General features: G+C 42.2%; 1 protein-coding gene across 1 annotated transcript; it reads left to right on the forward strand.

The window, feature by feature from the left end:
- Positions 1-16074: 16074 nt before the first annotated feature.
- On the forward strand, positions 16075-18669 carry LOC147623513 (uncharacterized). Its single transcript, XM_086821882.1, has 4 exons — positions 16075-16328; positions 16440-16891; positions 16994-17606; positions 18121-18669. Exons 1-4 carry the CDS (start codon positions 16185-16187, stop codon positions 18577-18579), a joined length of 1668 nt encoding a protein of 555 aa, XP_086678008.1. The 5' UTR covers positions 16075-16184; the 3' UTR covers positions 18580-18669.
- The last annotated feature ends 229 nt before the right edge of the window (positions 18670-18898 follow it).

The following is an 18898-nucleotide window of genomic DNA, read 5'->3' on the forward strand; positions in this document are numbered from 1 at the left end:
TCATATCAAACTCTTTGCATAAAGAGGCCTTAACCTCATCAATGCCTTTCCCACAATCACCTGTGATAATCAGATCATCAACATAAATGACTATCATCACAATACCATCATGTGTCTTCTTCACATAAAGTGAAGAGTCTGCATTTCCAACCACAAATCCAATACTGACAAGATATCTGCTGATCTTGTCACTCCAAGCACGAGGTGCTTGCTTCAAACCATAGAGTGCTTTCTTTAACCTGCAAACAAAAGTCGGATATTTTGGATGTACATAACCTTCTGGCTGTTCCATGTACACCTCTTCTTGTAGATCACCATTCAAGAAAGCATTCTTTACATCCATTTGATGTAAAGCCCAACCTTTTTGTGCTGCTAATGCAATGATAGACCTCACTGTAGCCATTTTAGCCACTGGGCTGAAAGTTTCATCATAATCAAGACCATAAGTTTGTGCATATCCTTTAGCGACCAGCCTTGCCTTATGTCTCTCTAGGCTGCCATCTGACTTGCACTTTACCTTATACACCCAATTGCATCCAATTGCATTCTTTCCTTTAGGTAACTCAGCCAATTCCCATGTATCATTTTTGTCCAAAGCATCCATCTCTTCATCCATGGCTTTCTGCCATACATGCTCTCCAATAGCCTCTGAATAGCATGTAGGTTCCACATGCTTTACCATAGATGTCATGTATGCATAATGCATAGCAAATTCCCTATATGTCAATCTTTCAACTGGATATCTGACTCTCTGGGATCTCCGCAATGCATGCGGGTCACTTTGTACACCTGTAACTCTAGCATGTGGTGGCACATATCTGTCCTGCCTAGCACCAGGTGTGCGTACAACAGGTATCCCGAGCTCCTCATCCAAACTCTCTGAGCTAGAGGACTCATAGCCTGTGATTCCAATTCCTTTGACTTTCTTCTTGCCTTTATCCATAGCACTACTCCCAGTGCTCACACTCTCATGCCTCAAACGTCCTAACCATGGACGTACACTGCTACTACTCTCAGCTTCTGCTGTGCTGCTGGCCCAGACATAGTAGTAGAGCTAGAACTTGCTTGTGATGGCAAGTTCACACGTACATTAGCCTCAAGTGTGTCAATGACTCCCTCATCTCTTGCTTTGTACCAACTAGCAAGCTCATCAAACACCACATCTCGTGAGATGACTACTTGTCTAGTTTGAGGGTTATAACATTTGTAAGCCTTTCGATCCTGTGCAAATCCAACAAAGACACATTTCTCTGCTTTAGGATCCAACTTCCGTCTTCTTTCATCAGGCACATGAACATAAGCTACACATCCAAAGACTTTCAGATGTCCAATATCTGGCCTGTAACCTGTAAGCCGCATCTCTGGCGTGCTTCCATGAATGACTGCTGTAGGTGATTTGTTCAGGATATACACTGCAGTAGCACATGCTTCTGCCCAATAGTAATCTGGCATGCTCTTTTCATTGAGCATTGCCCTTGCCACTTCACATATGACACGGTTCTTTCTCTCAGCCACACCATTCTGCTGAGGTGTATACCTGCATGTCAACTGTCTTCTTATCCCATGCTTCCGTAAGAAATGCTCAAATGCTTTTGAAGTGTATTCACCACCTCCAAATGTTCTCAGACACTTAATCCAACAGCCATATTGTTTTTCTACAAGAGCTTTGAAATCCATGAATTTTTCCAGCACTTCACTCTTCTCTCTCAAAAAATATATCCATATCATCCTGCTGAAGTCATCTATAAATGTCACATAGTATAGACTTCCTTTGATAGATGGATTTTGCGCAGGGCCCCATACATCACTGTGCACTATTTCAAGTGGTCTATTACTCATATTTCCTTCCCGAGGAAACCTCAACGTTGCCTGCTTTCCAAACTGACAGGCTTCACAAACATGCATATGTCCATCATATTTGAATCGAGGCAATCCACTGACAATGCCCCTTGTTTGCATGTTCTTTAATCTCTGCATATTGACATGTCCAATCCTCTTGTGCCACATGTCAATATCCTGCACAATCCCATTGCTCTTTGAAAACATGGCTGAGCTCAATTCTGGTATGCCTACATCCAATTTGAACAACCTTCCTTCCTTCTTGCCCTTGGCAATCAATCTACAGCCATGCTTAAAATCTTCCACAAAACAGCCTTTCTCATTGAATCTTACTTGTAATCCCTGCTCAACCATTTGGCCTACTGATGCCAAACTCTTTGTAATGGATGATACATATAACACTTTTGACATATTTTTCACATTTCCATCATGCATCTTCAAAGGCACACTGCCAACATGTGTTATACGATGCTGAGTATCATCTCCTGTGACCACATAACCATTTGTATCCAATGGTTGCATCTTCTCAAACCACTCACCATGACATGTCATGTGGTTTGAGGCACCTGAATCCATATACCATGACTCATCTCGAGCATTCTGAGAATCCATTGTCCCCATAACATGCTTCATTGCAAAAAGATGGTTTGAACTCCCATCATTGTTACTGGTAGATGCATAATTTCCATGTTGTGGTCTTCCATTCCTCGCATCAACAATCTTTTGCCAAATGTCCAAGTTTGCCACAATAGTAACATTCAATCCCATTCAAATTTTGTTGAGGACCTTGCCATCGTCCTCTACCACGAGCACCTGTTCCAAATCTCCCCCTATGGGATTGAAATCCACGTCCTCCACGTGATCCAAATGATGACTGTGAATTCTGAAAATTCTGATTTGATTGTGGTTGAGTAGACCTGTCATTCCAACCACGTCCTCCACGGCCTCGAGGGGTAAATCTCCCCCTACCTTGAGAGCCTCTAGATGAGTAAAAAGCCTGATTTCTTGCATGTTCATCATTGCTTGACGAGGATGCACCGCCTGTAACACTCATACCACCAAGGCCAAGCTTCAATTCTTCCACAATGAGCAATGACACAAGCTCATTAAAGTCTGGCATTCCTCCCAATCTTACTGAGATGGAAGTGTCAAAAGATTTGTATTCTTTGCCTAAACCACGCAATGTGAGTGCAACCAAATCATCATCATCCATTGGGGCATGGATCGATGACAAGGAATCTGCATAACCCTTGATTTCCTGAACATACTCATGTATACTCCTATTCCTTCGTGTTACACTGTGAATCTGTTGCTTTAGTTGTATTTTCCTTGCACCAGTGTCTGTCTCATACATTCGGCACAATATACCCCATGCTTCTTTCGGTGTATCTGCATCTTGGATGTGAATGAGCAAGGCATCTGTTACACATATTGAAAAATAATGCAACACCTTCGAAGACCGCTCTACCCACTGCTTGTGAGCCAGTAAAACTGAGCATTATTTGGTTGAGGAGGTAGGTATGGCTCCGGATCTTCCTCCGAGACAAGACTCCATAAACCTTTGCCTTTCAAAAAACTCTTCATTCGAAACTTCCACACTTGAAAGTTAGTGTGATCAAGCTTCTCTCCAACAATCTGTATCGGACCATCTCCCATTGTTGCAAAAAAAAATAGAGTAGATGTACCCTTTCGATTACAATGTACAAAGTACCTGTAATGCTCCAAATCTCTCCAAATCACATCAAATGCTTGCAAATTGTGTGCATTAACATCCCACAATGATTCATCAACAATGTATACTGGATCAAAGTTGAAACCAAATGAAACTCCTTCACAAAACATTTTCTGGTTTTTTTCTCGCCAGAGAACCAGTCAAAGATCTTGCTCTAAATCCTTCAAATCTTGTCCAAATGCAATGATTCAACTTGCAATGGCTTCCCAACACATTGCTCCAACATATCCTAGAAGGGTTTGATCCAATTCTTTAAGGGGAATGAGAACCACCAATTTTTGTAACCTCTGGTTTGAATTTTTCTGCACCTGTCATGTACCACCTCTCACTAAAAATGCTCTATCTCCTTCAAATCTTCTCCAAATCCAAAACTTTTTGATTCAAAAGTTTAGCAACTCATAGGACTCTACTTGTACCAGAGGAATTTGGCCAATTTGATATAGACAAGGATTAATGCCTTGATTAAAACTGCTCTGTTTTTGGACAGACTTTCTGAAAACCTGCAAACCTCTGCTAATTGAGTTCAATGAGCTCCAAATACATGAAATGCGCTGCAACCAAGTATCACAAGTCCTTAGCAATGTCTTTGCTAAACTCTCCAAGCTTTAAATCATTCAATTTGGTGTCCAAATGAGTGAATTGCATGAAATCAAATGAAACTGTCCATCCTTCTGCAGAGGAATGCGCCGCCTGCTCTTGTGGGCTGTAGAGAGAGGGGAAATCAAAATTGACTTGATAGGCTTGTTAGCAATGACCTAATCTACCTTGGGTATGAAGGGTTTAGCTCAATTTTCTCTGTAGCTCCTGCAATTGATCCTCCACAGGGGGTATGTCCACTGTTTGTGTGAAAAAACAGAAACTTTTACATAAATCCACTTTCACTTGATTTTGTTCAAATCTGTATGCATCAATCTGCTTCAAGATTCTGTATGTTGCTTGTGCCCCACTTTGTTAATACATTTGCAAGCCCAAATACATGTGCCTTTGTGTATACATTTGCCAAGAGTATACATTCACTTCAAGCTTTCCATGAAAGCTTAGAGAAAAAACCAGAATTTTGCACTTGCTTTATGCACTTCAATCTTCACTGAACCTGCTCTTTGGCACCTGCAATCCGCAGAGGGGGTCTTGCTACACTTACCAATGGTCCTTAGCTCTCAGATCTGATGCCGGTGTGTGCTCCACAGCTTTTCCTTTGCTCCAAGCTCCAATGGCTTCCTTTACAGCTTTTTCTTCTTCTTCTCTCTTCTCTCACTCACTCACACAACTCAGCTAATGAGCTCTTGGCTCTGATACCATGATAAAAAACAGGAGCAGGATGTAACACACACAAGAGAAGCAAACCCTAATCCATAACCATCAATCATAAAGAAGGAGAGAAGCCATAGTCACCATCTCTCTCACACACACAAAGAGGAACACAACATAGTGTTATGTCCACACTACAAAGTAAACCTAATGTAATGTCCACACCACACATGACCAGCTGGACGTGGTCATAAACACACCACACGATATCTATCTACCATACTGTCACTCTGTCTCAGCACCCATGTGCTATCCTCCAGCTGTATACGAGCTTGACATTTCAACACCCTCCACTATAATCACCTACACGCGCAGATAACCACTCTCCTAACCTGACATAAGCAGCATTCTACATGGCATATAATAATTCTCGATATCTTTATGCATAAACCATAGCGTATGCATAGGCCGTATGCATATGGCCTATGCGTAGGCCGTATGCCATATGCATAGGCCATATGTTGTATGCATAGGCCGTATGGATATGGCCTATGCATAGGCCATATGCATAGGCCATATGCATATGGCCATGTGTACAGCCTATGCATGGGCCGTATGCATAGGCAATATGCTGTATGCATAGGACGTATGCCATATGCATAGGCTATATACATAGGCCGTATGCCATATGCATAGGATGTATGCCATATGCATAGGCTGTATACATAGGCCGTATGCCATATGAATAGGGCTTATGCATAGGCCGTATACATAGGCCTTATACATAGGGCTTATGCATAGGCTGTATGCCTTATGTATAGGCCATATGCATAAGGCCTATAGGCTCTTAACGTAAACCTAATCCCCAACACCCAAGGGTGCAAAAACTTAAAGAGAAGAAGCATAAACAAAGAGGGCTTACCTCTACTCAGCCGAATCCGTATGAACCGATGTGTGGCCTATGCCCTTGGTGGTTGTTCGCTTGAATAGACCTATAAACGATTATCATAATAAATCAAAACATTAGTTCATTAGTTCACAGCCCTATTGCATAAGAGGGCTATGCATAAAGAGAGCTATGCATAGCTCTCTTATGCAATAGGGCTTATGCATAAGGCCTATGGATACGGCCTATACATAAGCCTTATTGCATAATAGGGCTATGCATAAGCCCTATTGCATAATAGGGCTATGCATAAGCCCTATGCATAAGGATATGCAAAGCCCTATTGCATAAGGTCTATTTATAGCCTAGCGCTATTGCATAAGAGGGCTATGCATAGCGCTATTGCATAAGAGGGCTATGCATAGGGCTTATGCATACCCTATACATAAGTCTATGCATAATCCCTATTGCATAAGGCCTATGCATAAAGACCTATTGCATAAGAGGCCTATGCATAAGCCCTGTGCATAGCCTAGCCCTATTGCATAAGAAGCCCTATTGCATAAGAAGGCTATGCATAGGGCTTATGCATACCCTATACATAAGCCCTATTTCATAAGGCCTATGCATAGGGCCTATTGCATAAGAGGGCTATCCATAGGGTTTATGCATACTCTATGCATAGCCTATGCATAAGGTAATGCATAAGCCCTATGCATAAGGCTATGCATAGGGCTTATGCATAAGCCGTATAAGGACTATGCATAAGCCCTATTGCATAAGAGGGCTATGCATAGGGCTTATGCATAACTTATGCATAAGGCTATGCATAAGTCCTATGCATAAGGGTATGCATAAGCCCTATGCATAGCCCTATGCACATAAGAGGGCTATGCATAAAGAAGCCTATCCCCTATTGACGTAACCCTAATCCCCCGCACCCAAGGGTGCAAAAACACAAAGACAAGAAGCACAAATGAAGAAAGAAGGCTTACCGAGAGGATATGCCCAAAACCTTGCTCAGTTGAATAATCCTACAAAAAAGAAACATAATAAATAAAAAAGTTAGTCATCATTATTACATTAGTAAGCAAGAAGAACAAGAGAAAAAAGAGGCGAGTATCTTAAACTCTACTCTTAATGCATAAGTGAATGGAAAAACTAGTTTATGTTAAGCCTAAACCCTAGCATAATGCATAGAATGCTTAATAGTTTGTAGCTTTGATGGAGAACTCTCCATCAAAGCTCTCTATTAGAGCTCTATGCATTAGGCTAGGATTAGGGAAAGGGAGAGGAAAGAGAGGAGAAGGGAAAAGGAGAGAGGAGGGAGAGAAGTTCACATAAAACTATGTCCAAGCTTTCCATGAAAGCTTGGAAGAAGACATGAAACCATGAAACCATGAAGAAAGCAAGAAAGTGCTTACCTTGGAGAGGGAGAATTGATTGATCCAACACCCTTGAGGGATGAGTTGAGGTGGGAGGAATACTTGGGCTGCAAGCGTAGGCTGTGTATATGCAGGATAGGGAAAGTAGGTAGGTATTGACACCCATTGGCGGCGGTGATTTAGGCAGGAGAGTCATAGTTTCGCCGGTCACTCTGCTGGATGATGAGAGCAATGAAATTTCGCTGCTACCTTCACTGGTGAGCAGCAAAATATCACTGGTGATATGAGCAGCATATTTTCGCTCTGCTCTGGTGGGGGCAGCAGATTTTTCCTACTGTGACATGAAAAATTGATATCTTTCATTTTCAATTTTGTGCATATTTTGATGGTTTCTCAATGGTAATAAGGTGGAAGCTTGCCCAAGAAGATTGCGGTACCCACAATGGAATAACGGCATGGTGATGCGGTGGCTTGGCGGCTACCCTGATAATAGCATTCTATCTTCAAATATAATGGTTTTACTTGATTTAGGGTGCACACATTGTAAATGCCATAAGTATGCTTGATAAATACTTTGGTATGGTAGATAGGCTAGTGATGCAGAAAATAAAAGTGGGCCTTCATGCTCACATGGATTCTAATTGTATTATTAATATAGTATTCACCATAAGGCTACAAGAAGTTGGGGAGTGTGGAAGGCACGTGGAGGAGTGTGTGTAGGTGCATAATTGGGAAAGATTCTTCTAGAATGCCTACATGGAAGAGGAGAATTCTGCCATGTGTAAGTGGGATCTCCACCTACATGCCACTTAGACTTGGCTATTATCTCATCACACTTTTAAAGTCAAAAAGTCTTCAATTTAATAATCAATAGAAGACTTAGCCGAAGAGGACCCTTATGTCGTGAAGGAGGATTGAAGATTTTGATGTTGTAATTTGTAAAAATGGAAGAGAGTGTGATTCTCCACCTATAAAAGGAGCTCTCCTCTCCCTTTCAAATCAAAGGAATGAGCCTCCTCAATTGCGCATTTTGTGTGATTGCCATTCTCTCATCTTCAAACCCTTATTCAAACCCTTATTTAAACACTCTCTTTACATGTGAATGTCTCATTTTTAGCTCCTCATGCTCAGCCCAATTTTGGACCTCTTTGATGATTCATGATAAGTGGGATAAGGAGTTATTATCTTGGTGGGCCTGTGACTTCTCAAGGTAGCCCTTGCCTTATTGCCGCCCTCCTTTGGTTTTAGCGATAATGAGCATGTGGAAAGACTTTGGGGACCATAGGTAAATCTTTACAATTGTCCGCTGAGCAATGTTAACCCTTACCCTCTAGCTTGAATCATGAAGGAGATGAGAGGCAAGAGGCTATGTGAAAATTGAGGTTTCATGCAAAGAGGGAAGTGCAATTTTTGTGGTCCAATACCCAAATTCAACCGGTAATTACTCATCACCCGGGTATTGGTTTCTAAAATTGATCATATGGCTAGAAAGCTCTTTATATTCTCTTTCCACTCATTTAACTAATTTCTTAATCCTTTACTTCATTGATGATCAAAATTTCTCCCAAAGTTGCTAACTTTTAGGCGAATTTTGGCAGTTTTATAGTCTTGTAGTAAAATGCTCATAACTTTTCGCTCGCTTGCCCATTTTTTAAAGTTTTTTATATAGACACGAAGCTCTACGCAACTATGTAATCCTCTTTTACATAGTATATATGGATTTAAAAATGCAATTCTCTATGTATCTCTGTTTTTATAGACTTTTGGCCATTATTTCTTCTTAAAATAATGATTAATTCCTCCTAATCTCTTATCAAAAGGCAAATCCCATGTGTCTTATCCTCTTATAAGTGATTGCTATATTCTTTTGCTTTAATATGTTCCATCCAAAAATCACCCAATTCGAACGGATGAACCTTACCAACATTCCCCGTATGTTTCCGTTCACATAATCCTGAGTCAGAAGATTTTCTTCCAACAAAGAATTGCCCTCTTGTTTGGAGCTACCAGACTGGCAAAAATTCTTGCTTCTCCTAAGTCTTTCATCTTTCCTTCCATGAATTATGATCTCACCTTTGATGTGTATATCTTTATCTTGATCTAGGGAGAGAAAGGGAGGTGAGGAGGTTGTGAGGTTTCATACAAGTGTGTTTTGATTCTAAGAACTGACCAAAGTCAAAACCCCAACTTTGTGTCACATCTTTTGGTGGAGACGCCGGGTAGGTTTTACTTAGAATTATTCTATTTTCACCTCAAGGTCTCGCATGATTAAAGGAAAGTTATTTTGAAATAAGGAAATTTCCCTTGTTGCTACTCATCTTTTGGTGCATGATGTTCAACATTCCAGTGTTCCAAGGATTGGAAGAAGAAGACCCGGGGAGTTATCTCCGAGAGTTTAACCGAGCATGCCGCTTGACAGGTTGGTCTATGAAGGAGAGGGCAAAAATACTTCCAGATTTCTTGGAGGGTGTGGCCTTAACTTGGCATGAGGCTTTGCCAGAGGAGTCCAAGAATGATTGGGAAAGGCTGACCAAAGCAATGAATGAGAGATTTGGGACAGTGGAGTCACCAAATGCTTTACTATTGCAATTGGATCAGATTTCCCAAAAGGAAGGAGAGTCAATTTTTGCCTTTTCAGTGAGATATGAAGCCTTGTTCATCAAATATCAACAAGTTGCTTTACATGTTGCTTCTTCTTCTTCAACTTCTATGGGAGATTCAAAGAGTTCTTTAGCAATGGAGCACCTTAAGATGAGCAAGTTTATCAGGGCTTTGGATCCCCGCTTGCATAGAAAAGTTCTTAGCAAAGATCCCACTAACTTTAAAGAGGCTCTTCGTATTACTTTGAAGAAGGAGGCCACTCTTCATATTGAGTCCACATTCCAATCTTCTCCGAGTATGCCGACCCCACAACGAGTAGAGATAGCCTCAACATCTCAGGTATAAGCTCCATCCTTGGATCATAACATTGCACAACTTATGGCAGAATTTGTTGATTTGAAGTTACACTTAGTCAATGCAAGGCCACCTAGGGTTCCACGAGTTGAGGATAAACCTAGGGATAGAAGTAGTGTCACATGCTATGAATGTCAAGAGAAGGGGCACTATGGCACTGAGTGTCCAAAATTGAGGAAAAGAGAAGATAAAAGTTTAGCTTTTTTAGAGGAAACATGCTTAGAAGAAGAAGAACATTGATGCCATTAATGGAAAAAAGGGATCGTAAAACTAGAAGCCAGGAAGAAGAAGAACAAGAAGATAAATCTAAAGAAGAGGAGAAAAATAATAAGAAGAAGAAGTCGTCTAGGAGAAAAATTGGACAATCTGACTTTCCTCTTAAACAAGGATCTCTTAGTTATGACCTCTTAACAGATCTTAGGGAGAAAACGACACAAATCACATTTGGGCAGCTTTTGGCACTCTCTCCAAAGCTCAGAAAGGAATGGGGTAAGCTGGCTAGCACAAGGGAATCTAAGAAAAAGAAGAAGAGGGATAATGGGACTCCTATGGCTCAAAAGGTGGATATTGATGTAGGAGATGATGTGCCTGTGATTGATGTAGGAGATGATGTGCCTGTGATTGATGTCATTATTGAGAGGCAAACAATTTCTAATGCATACATTGATGGAGGTGTGCCAATCAATGTCATGAGTGAAAAAACAATGAAAGATGCTGATTTAAAGTTGTCTTCTACCAACTCTCCCTATCGCATCAAACTTGCTGATAGAGTGAAAACCTTAGGAATTGTTAGTAATTTGGGAGTGGATGTATGTGGTATTTCTGTGTCTACAACTTTCCAAGTCATTCCTACAAAGCCTGATGCTAGGGCTTACCCATTCATATTGGGTAGGCCATGGCTTCGCCAAGTGAAGGCAATTCAAAAGTGGGAGACAGGTGATCTTATTCCACAAGGTGAGAATAAGAGGGTCCACTACAACATCAAGAGTCATCGCAAGAAAGTGGTAAGAGGTGAACCTTCAACTTCCAAAAGTTCAGAGTTAGAGTCATCCAATGAAGAAGAGACGAGTGGTAGCTCCAAGGATTCCATCTCAGAAGGGGAGGTGGAGGGAGTTGCATTTGGTCTTTCCCTGGGAAGGGATCGACGAGGGGATGCTAAGAGGGGATGTTGAAGACAATGGAGCCTTGGAAGGGGAAGCTTCTTCAACCATGTGCAAGAAAGGAGATGTGTACCTCACTAATCTTCACCAAACAGAATGAACTTCTTCTTGATGAGTCCATAGGTACTGAAAGGCAGAATTACTTAAAAATATTGGATGGATTTCCTAACCTTTTTGCAAAACAGCTACTCACAAGTACGCCAAGTTACCCTAGTAGAGCACAAGATTGATCTCAAGCCCCAAAGTAAGGCAGTGGTATAGCGGCTAAGGCATTTGGAAGTAGTGCAAGCGGAGGTGCTTAAGAATGAGGTAACTAATTTGCTTGAAGCTGGATTTATTTTTCCAGTAAAGAATTCATAGTGGATTTTCCCAGTTGTAGTCACTCCCAAAAAGGGTGGAAAATGGCATGTGTGTGTGGACTTTCACCCTCTGAATGCATGCACAAAGAGGGATTATTATCCTCTACCCTTTCAGGATGAGATTTTGGATCAAGTTGCAGGTCATGAGTTGTATTCAGTGTGTGTGATGGATACTCTGGATACTATCAAATCTGGATTTGTGAAGAAGATCAAAGGAAAACCTCATTTATCACCCCTTGGGGAGTGTATGCCTATAGGGTGATGCCATTTGGCTTGACCAATGCACCAGCAACTTTTCAACGCTTCATGAGTCAGGTTTTTGTACCTTACTTGGGAAAGTTTATAAAGGTCTTTCTGGATGATTTTTGCATTTATTCAAGCCGCATGGATCACTTGGAAAAGTTGAGGTTGGCCTTGCAAAGTATTGATGATGCAAAAGGGTGTCTTAATCCTGAAAAATGCCGCTTGGCACGAAGAAAAGTGGTTCTCTTGGGACATGTTATCTCAGAAGAAGGCATAGAGATGGATCCTGAGAAGGTGCAGGCAATTGTGGCCCTCCCACCACCTACCAATGTAAGGGAGGTCAAAGTATTACCAATGCTTTGTTGACATGTTCTCTGAGAAGATGTATCCTATAAATCTGTTGACAAAGAAGAATGTTTCTTTCCAATGGGGGCCTGATCAAATTCAATCTTTTTGTTTGCTCAAGGAATGCATGAGTCAAAGTCCAATTGTGCAGCCTCCTAGGTGGGGGGAGAACTTTTATGCGAACCCAAGTGTCTCATCACATTCAGTGGGTGCTATACTCTTGCAAAAGGGAGAGCAAGGGCATATGCAACCAGTGTATTATGTAAGCCGACAACTCGCTGATGCCGAGGAGAGGTATGGTGAAATGGAGAAAGGTGGTTTGTCTCTTGTTTTTGCACAGTAAAGAAGTTTAGGTCATACTTGTTACCTTGCCCTTTTTTCTTCCTCATATCTCAACCTTCTTTACAATTCTTGGTCCGCAAACCTAATCTTGCAGGAGGGAAGTTTGCAAAGTGGATTTGTGAGCTTCAAGAAATCTCTTTTACTTTTATTATAGAAGACACCACTAGGTCCTCTCTTTTAGATTTGCTTACAAGAGGAAGGGTGAGGAAGAAGGAACAAGAGCAAAGGAAGAAGTATATGAAGATTTGGAGACACCACTATGCATTTTGATAGAGCCCTTCCAGGCAATGTGGGACTAGGGGGATAGTTTTATTTGATCTAGGAGAAAAAGAGGTATGGGCCAAGGGTAGGGAATTTCCAAAGGCTATATCAGATATTTTATCCTCGATCACCATGGCCAGCAGATCCCCAAGACAAGCATGGAGGATCTGCTGGGGAGAAAGATGTGACATGAAAAATTGATATCTTTCATTTTCAATTTTGTGCATATTTTGATGGTTTCTCAATGGTAATAAGGTGGAAGCTTGTCCAAGAAGATTGTGGCACCCACAATGGAATAACGGCTAATGGCGTGGTGATGCGGCGGCTTGGCGGCTATCCAGATAATAGCATTCTATCGTCAAATATAATGGTTTTACTTGATTTAGGGTGCACACATTGTAAATGCCACAAGTATGCTTGATAAATACTTTGGTATGGTAGATAGGCTAGTGATGTGGAAAATAAAATGGGCCTTCATGATCACATGGATTCTAATTATATTATAGTATTCACCATAAGGCTACAAGTTGGGGAGTGTGGAAGGCATGTGGAGGAGTGTGTGTAGGTGCATAATTGGGAAAGATTCTTCTAGAATGCCTACATGGAAGAGGAGAATTTTGCCATGTGTAAGTGGGATCTCCACCTACATGCCACTTAGACTTGGTCATCACACTTTCAAAGTCAAAAAGTCTTCAATTTAATAATCAATAGAAGACTTAGCCTAAGAGGACAATTGATGGTGACATCTACCCTTGTGTTACTGAAGGGTTGAAGATTTTGATGTTGTAATTTGTAACAATGGAAGAGAGGGTGATTCTCCACCTATAAAAGGAGCCCTCCTCTCCCTTTCAAATCAAAGGAATGAGCCTCCTCAATTGAGCATTTTGTGTCATTGCCATTCTCTAGTATCTTCAAACCCTTATTCAAACACTCTCTTTACATGTGAATGTCTCATTTAGCATTAGCTCCTCATGCTCAGCCCAATTTTGGACCTCTTTGATGATTCATGATAAGTGGGATAAGGAGTTATTATCTTGGTGGGCCGGAGGTGCCTCCCATAGAGCTCCCGCGCGACAAGGGTGTAGTCGCCAACACAAATAGGGAAGAGTAGATGAAGTTCTTACCCTCGTACCGCTTCCTGTGCTTCTCTTACAGCTCAGCCCTTAGCATGAACCAGGCTCTGATAACATAAAAAGATGCAGGGGAGAAGAGAGCTTGAGCTCTTGCAAGCACACACACACTCACAAAACCCTAAAAGAGAACACACAAGGTGAGAGGCTGAAAATCTTCTTCTTCTTCTTCACACAACACTCAACATACCATATACAAGGATAAGAGTACACACAATATACAAAGGTACTCAACCAAATACATACTAGGGTTCTCTATAGTGTGAATCCAACTAAATGAGTTGGCACTATAACTATGACAGTCTCTAGAATGGCTGTTACATAGCCTGTCATCCCACTGGCCGCATATCACCCATGATCTCACCAACCATGCCAGTGGTGTAAATGTGGGGCCTATCCCCCAGGCGGGTCATCAGTGTCCACCGCCTCACTAGGTGAGCTCGATATCTCAACACTATAATGGGTTGATTTACAAGGCAACATGCTTTACTTTATGTGAAGCAGTTTGGTTAAGAAGAATTTTAGGAGACATGGGTGTTGCTCAATGTAGCATGCTTTACATATGAAATAGTCTAGTTTAGAAGGATTACAAGAGACATGGGTGTTGCTCAAAAGGAAGCGACAATGTTGATATGTGATAATTAGAGTTGTATGGCGATTGCCAAGAACCTAGTGTTTCATGCTCACTTGAAGCATGAAACACTTGAAGCATTAGAGTTGTATGGCGATTGCCAAGAACCTAGTGTTTCATGCTCACTTGAAGCACATTGAGATACATTATCATTGTGTGTATGAGCATGGACAAAGAGGTGGAGCTTGTTTGTTTCCCAACAATAGAGAACTGTGCATATATTTTCACAAAGGTTGGGAGAGATTTGCTAGAGAGCACCATCTTCATCAACTCTGGCATAAGCAGTTAAGTCACCTCAAACACTTACTTATAAGGGAGGTAGGGTGGTTATTTCAGTGGGTGGCCTTTACTTTCAAGAGGTTATTTAGGTGGACATTGAGAGGGAGGGCGTTGGAAAAGAATTTGTTCAATGCTCCACCCTCGAGGAGTAGTAAGATACATTATCATTATGTGCATGAGCTTATGATGGATGGAGAGGTGGAGCTCATCTATTGCCCACAACAATAGAGAATTGTGCATGTATTTTCACAAAGGTTGGGAGAGATTTGCTAGAAGAGAGTGCCATCTTCATCAACTCCAAAGAGGTTGTTCACCTATGGGTGGACATTGAGGGAGGGAGGGTGTGTTGGAAAAGAATTTGTTAATATTGAATCCTCGTATTGTTACTGTGGGTGACAGATGTGCTCTATTTTGTAAGGCACCCTATATGAGGAGTAGCCATTGTGGTGAGCACCCAGGCACCTGGTAGTTCCTAGATTAGACACTAAAATGGTGGTCAAATGTGGCTTGATGGTCAAAGATGGCTTGTGTAGACTTAGCACTCTACCAAGTAGGATGCATGCTTGTGTGGGCTAATTGATTGCATTAATGAGTATTGGATAGAAAACCAAGGATACATTATTCTCGAGTTGCGAGGTCCGCTTAAGGGACTTTGTTGTAGTCTAATATAGTCCTAGTCGAATGATGATATAGTCGGTTAGTCATTTTGGATCAAGTCGTGGGTTGTTGGTCTAGGTAGTTGACCTACGTCCATACTAACTTTGGGCACTATATATAAACAAATTTGGCAGCCTTTATTTATCATCGAGTTCATTATGTTCAAGCACTCTTGTAAGCAAGACATCCTTCGTCTAGAGTCTATTTAGTTCGATATTAAATCTCCTTACCTGAAGTAGACTGGTGGGTGGACAACCATCAATTTTTATAATCAAAGTTTAGTAATATTATTTACTCTGCACTTCTTTTTGTAATTCATTGCTTTGTATTGTAAAGATCCTACTTCCGCTATTGTGTTTTCTTATAAACAAAAAACCTTTTTTAAAACTAATTCTACTCTCTCTCTCTCACATACTAGTTTACACACACACACTAACCATTGTATAGTCTCTCTCTCTCTCTCTCTCTCTCACACAGACACACACACATGCAACCAATTGTCTTATTTTGAGGCATGCCCACATATCTGTCTTGTTAGGATACAATGGGGAGTCGCCACGTGGGGCAGCTGGGAAGCTGTGCAGCCAAATAAAATACGACCCTTGTTTAATCTGACGTTAAATTGATGCATTTTTTGAAAGGCGGAAGTCAAATTATTATCTCATAACAGTGGGCGGCGATGAAGCTTGTGCAAACGGTCCTCACACTTTCTTAAAAGGCTTCCTACTAGCTATGTATGTCCATTACCATGTGGACCCGCCCTCATACAAGGGTCTCACTTCCCAAGCCATGAGGAGCAATAAGAAAACTCTTGCAAAATTGCAACTCGTTTTGTTAAGCATTTGGCTGCTCATACTCACTGCTAATGCTCATTATGTAAGGTTAAGACATTAAAGCGAAGCATTAACCGTGCCTCTTCTCCTGCCTTACCCATTTGTTTAAATGATCTAATCATTAATCGCCTTGTTCTAATCCAATTGTTTGTAGTGGATTAACCATGGTGGCGACCTCCATAACACTCGGCATGCTGCCCGCGAGCCCCTCATCAACACACGTTCAGTCGCACGCATGAGTTTGAAGTGGCGGTTTGTCACTGGATTCGATGTGTCAGCAACTCCTGCCGTCTACAACGGCGTGGTCTACTTCCCGAGCTGGAATGGCAACTTGTACGCCGTGAGAGCAGATTCCGGCAGCCTCGTCTGGATGAAAAACCTGACGGAGCTCACCGGAATCCTCTACGGCGACACTCGGAAGGGGGAAATCACGACTTTATCAAGGGCGACGCCCACCATTGCAGGCAAGAACAGGCTGATCGTGGGCTTGTATGGGCCGGCTGTTTTGCTTGCCGTTAACCGTTTAACAGGAGATTTACTGTGGCTGAAACAGTTGGATAGTCATCCGGGAGCGGTGATTACAATGTCAGGAACCTACTACAAGGGGTAAAATTTAGCCTAACCTTAGCATTTGATCGAAATAAAACTTAGGATATAATGTATTTATTTTTTAGTTGATTCAATCGTATATTGATCTGTTCTGTGTAGGGGTTTCTATGTGGGCACATCATCTGTTGAGGAGAACTTCCCCGATTTGTGCTGCACATTTCAGGGCAGTTTCTTGAAGTTGGACGTAACCACTAGCAAGATCCTATGGCGCACCCTCATGCTGCCGGACAACAATGGTTCGCAGGGCCTCTACTCCGGTGCGCCGTTGTGGGGCAGCAGTCCGTCGATCGATGCCAGCCGCAACCTCGTCTTCATCGCCACCGGAAATGTTTACGGAGTGCCACCAAAGATCGCTCAATGCCAGGCGGAGCAGAACAACAAGACGACGCCGGGCGTTCCAGATCCGTGTGTTGAGCCGGATAATCATGAGGAATCCATCCTGGCCCTTGATCTTGCCACCGGAAACATCATCTGGTCTCGGCAGCTTGGCGGCTACGACGCCTGGGTGGCCTCGTGCAGCGGCAGCTCCCCCAGTCCCAATTGCCCGACAGGCCCCAATCCCGACTATGATTTTAGTGACTGCCCGTCCATGATCACGATCAACTTCGTCAACGGAACCACGCGCTACCGGCGGGACGTAGCGGTGGCCGCCCAGAAGAGTGGGAACGTGTGGGCGGTGGATCGCGACACGGGGTTGCTCGTGTGGAGCTCGGTAAGCTAGTTACATAAATTTTCATTTTGGTTTTACATAAATTTTTGTCTTAAATGTCATTGTGAGTCATAAATATTTGAATCTTATAATGACTACTCTTTTTCATCCACGATGACTACTCTTATATTATTGAATATGACTAATCTCATGATGATGCTTGTATTTTGAGGTAGCAAACTAGAGAATTCTATTTCAGTTAATCACATTGTCTAATTTTGTGTGGCATAAGCAAACCCATTTTGTGGCATGAGTATTGTTTCTCTTTTTAAGGTATTGATTTGGCCTTGGAATGCCTTCTAAGCTAGTGGGAATATCTAGCATGTACTCTTCCACATGAATTGATTGTATTCTATGGTCTTTGGATGCCTTCCAAGCTACTACATGTGCTTTAATCATGAATGTCTAGCATGTGTTCATTGCAAATGCTATGAATGCGTACTTTGTATCATCAAACCAACTGATTTTTGCTAGGGTAACTTACTGTGTGTACATGTATTATAAACTTGCATTGCAGGTCACTGGGCCGGGAGGCGGAGGCGGGCAGATATGGGGCACGGCGACAGACGGTGAGATTATATACGCAAATGTGCCCAACTCGCGTCACAAGAACTGGACGCTCTCGCCGGGGACCACCATAATGCAAACGGGCGGGTGGGCGGCGGTAAACGCGAGCACGGGGGCGGTGCTGTGGTCGGCGCCCAACCCCAAGGGTTTCCCCGCCATAGGTCCAGTAAGCCTGGTCAACAGTGACGTCGTTTTTGGCACCTCCATGGACCCCAACGGCTCCGTCTTTGCCCTCCATGCCCGCACCGGAGCCGTGCTCTGGAGCGCCTCTACCAACGCCTCCGTCTACGGCGGCTGCTCGGTCGCTGGTGGCTGCATCTTCGTCGGCTCTGGCGCTAGCACCAACGTTGGCCCTGCCTACAATGGCACCCGCGGCAACTCCCTCTACGCCTTCTGCGTCAAACCATGACGCCAGAATGTGCAAGAATTCTTGCCAGTATGAACTTATTCTTCCTCTCTGCTTTATAAGGGTCTAAGTCTCAACAGCGTCCAACAATTGTGTGAGAGATACACATTGTCTTGACTCTCAATGATATATAATTTTATTCTCTAGGTGCCTCCTGTGTCTCTTTTATAAGGTTCTAAGTCTCAAATCCACCAATTGTTTATATATATATATATATGTATGTATGTATATATATATTTTTTACTTACTTACATATATATATATATATATATATATATGCATGCATGTATGGAATCTCTTTTATAAGGTTCTAAGTCTCAAA

This window comes from Cibotium barometz, chromosome 27, assembly GCF_041138505.1.
Source record: "Cibotium barometz isolate CiBa-2024 chromosome 27, ASM4113850v1, whole genome shotgun sequence".
In the NCBI taxonomy this organism is placed as follows: Eukaryota; Viridiplantae; Streptophyta; class Polypodiopsida; order Cyatheales; family Cibotiaceae; genus Cibotium; species Cibotium barometz.

Coding starts and splice junctions, on each gene's coding strand:
- LOC147623513 (XM_086821882.1), top strand. CDS start 16,185: ATGTATGTCCATTACCATGTGGACCCGCCCTCATACAAGGGTCTCACT. Junction 16,329..16,439: donor TCACTGCTAATGCTCATTAT/GTAAGGTTAAGA, acceptor AATTGTTTGTAG/TGGATTAACCATGGTGGCGA. Junction 16,892..16,993: donor TCAGGAACCTACTACAAGGG/GTAAAATTTAGC, acceptor TGTTCTGTGTAG/GGGTTTCTATGTGGGCACAT.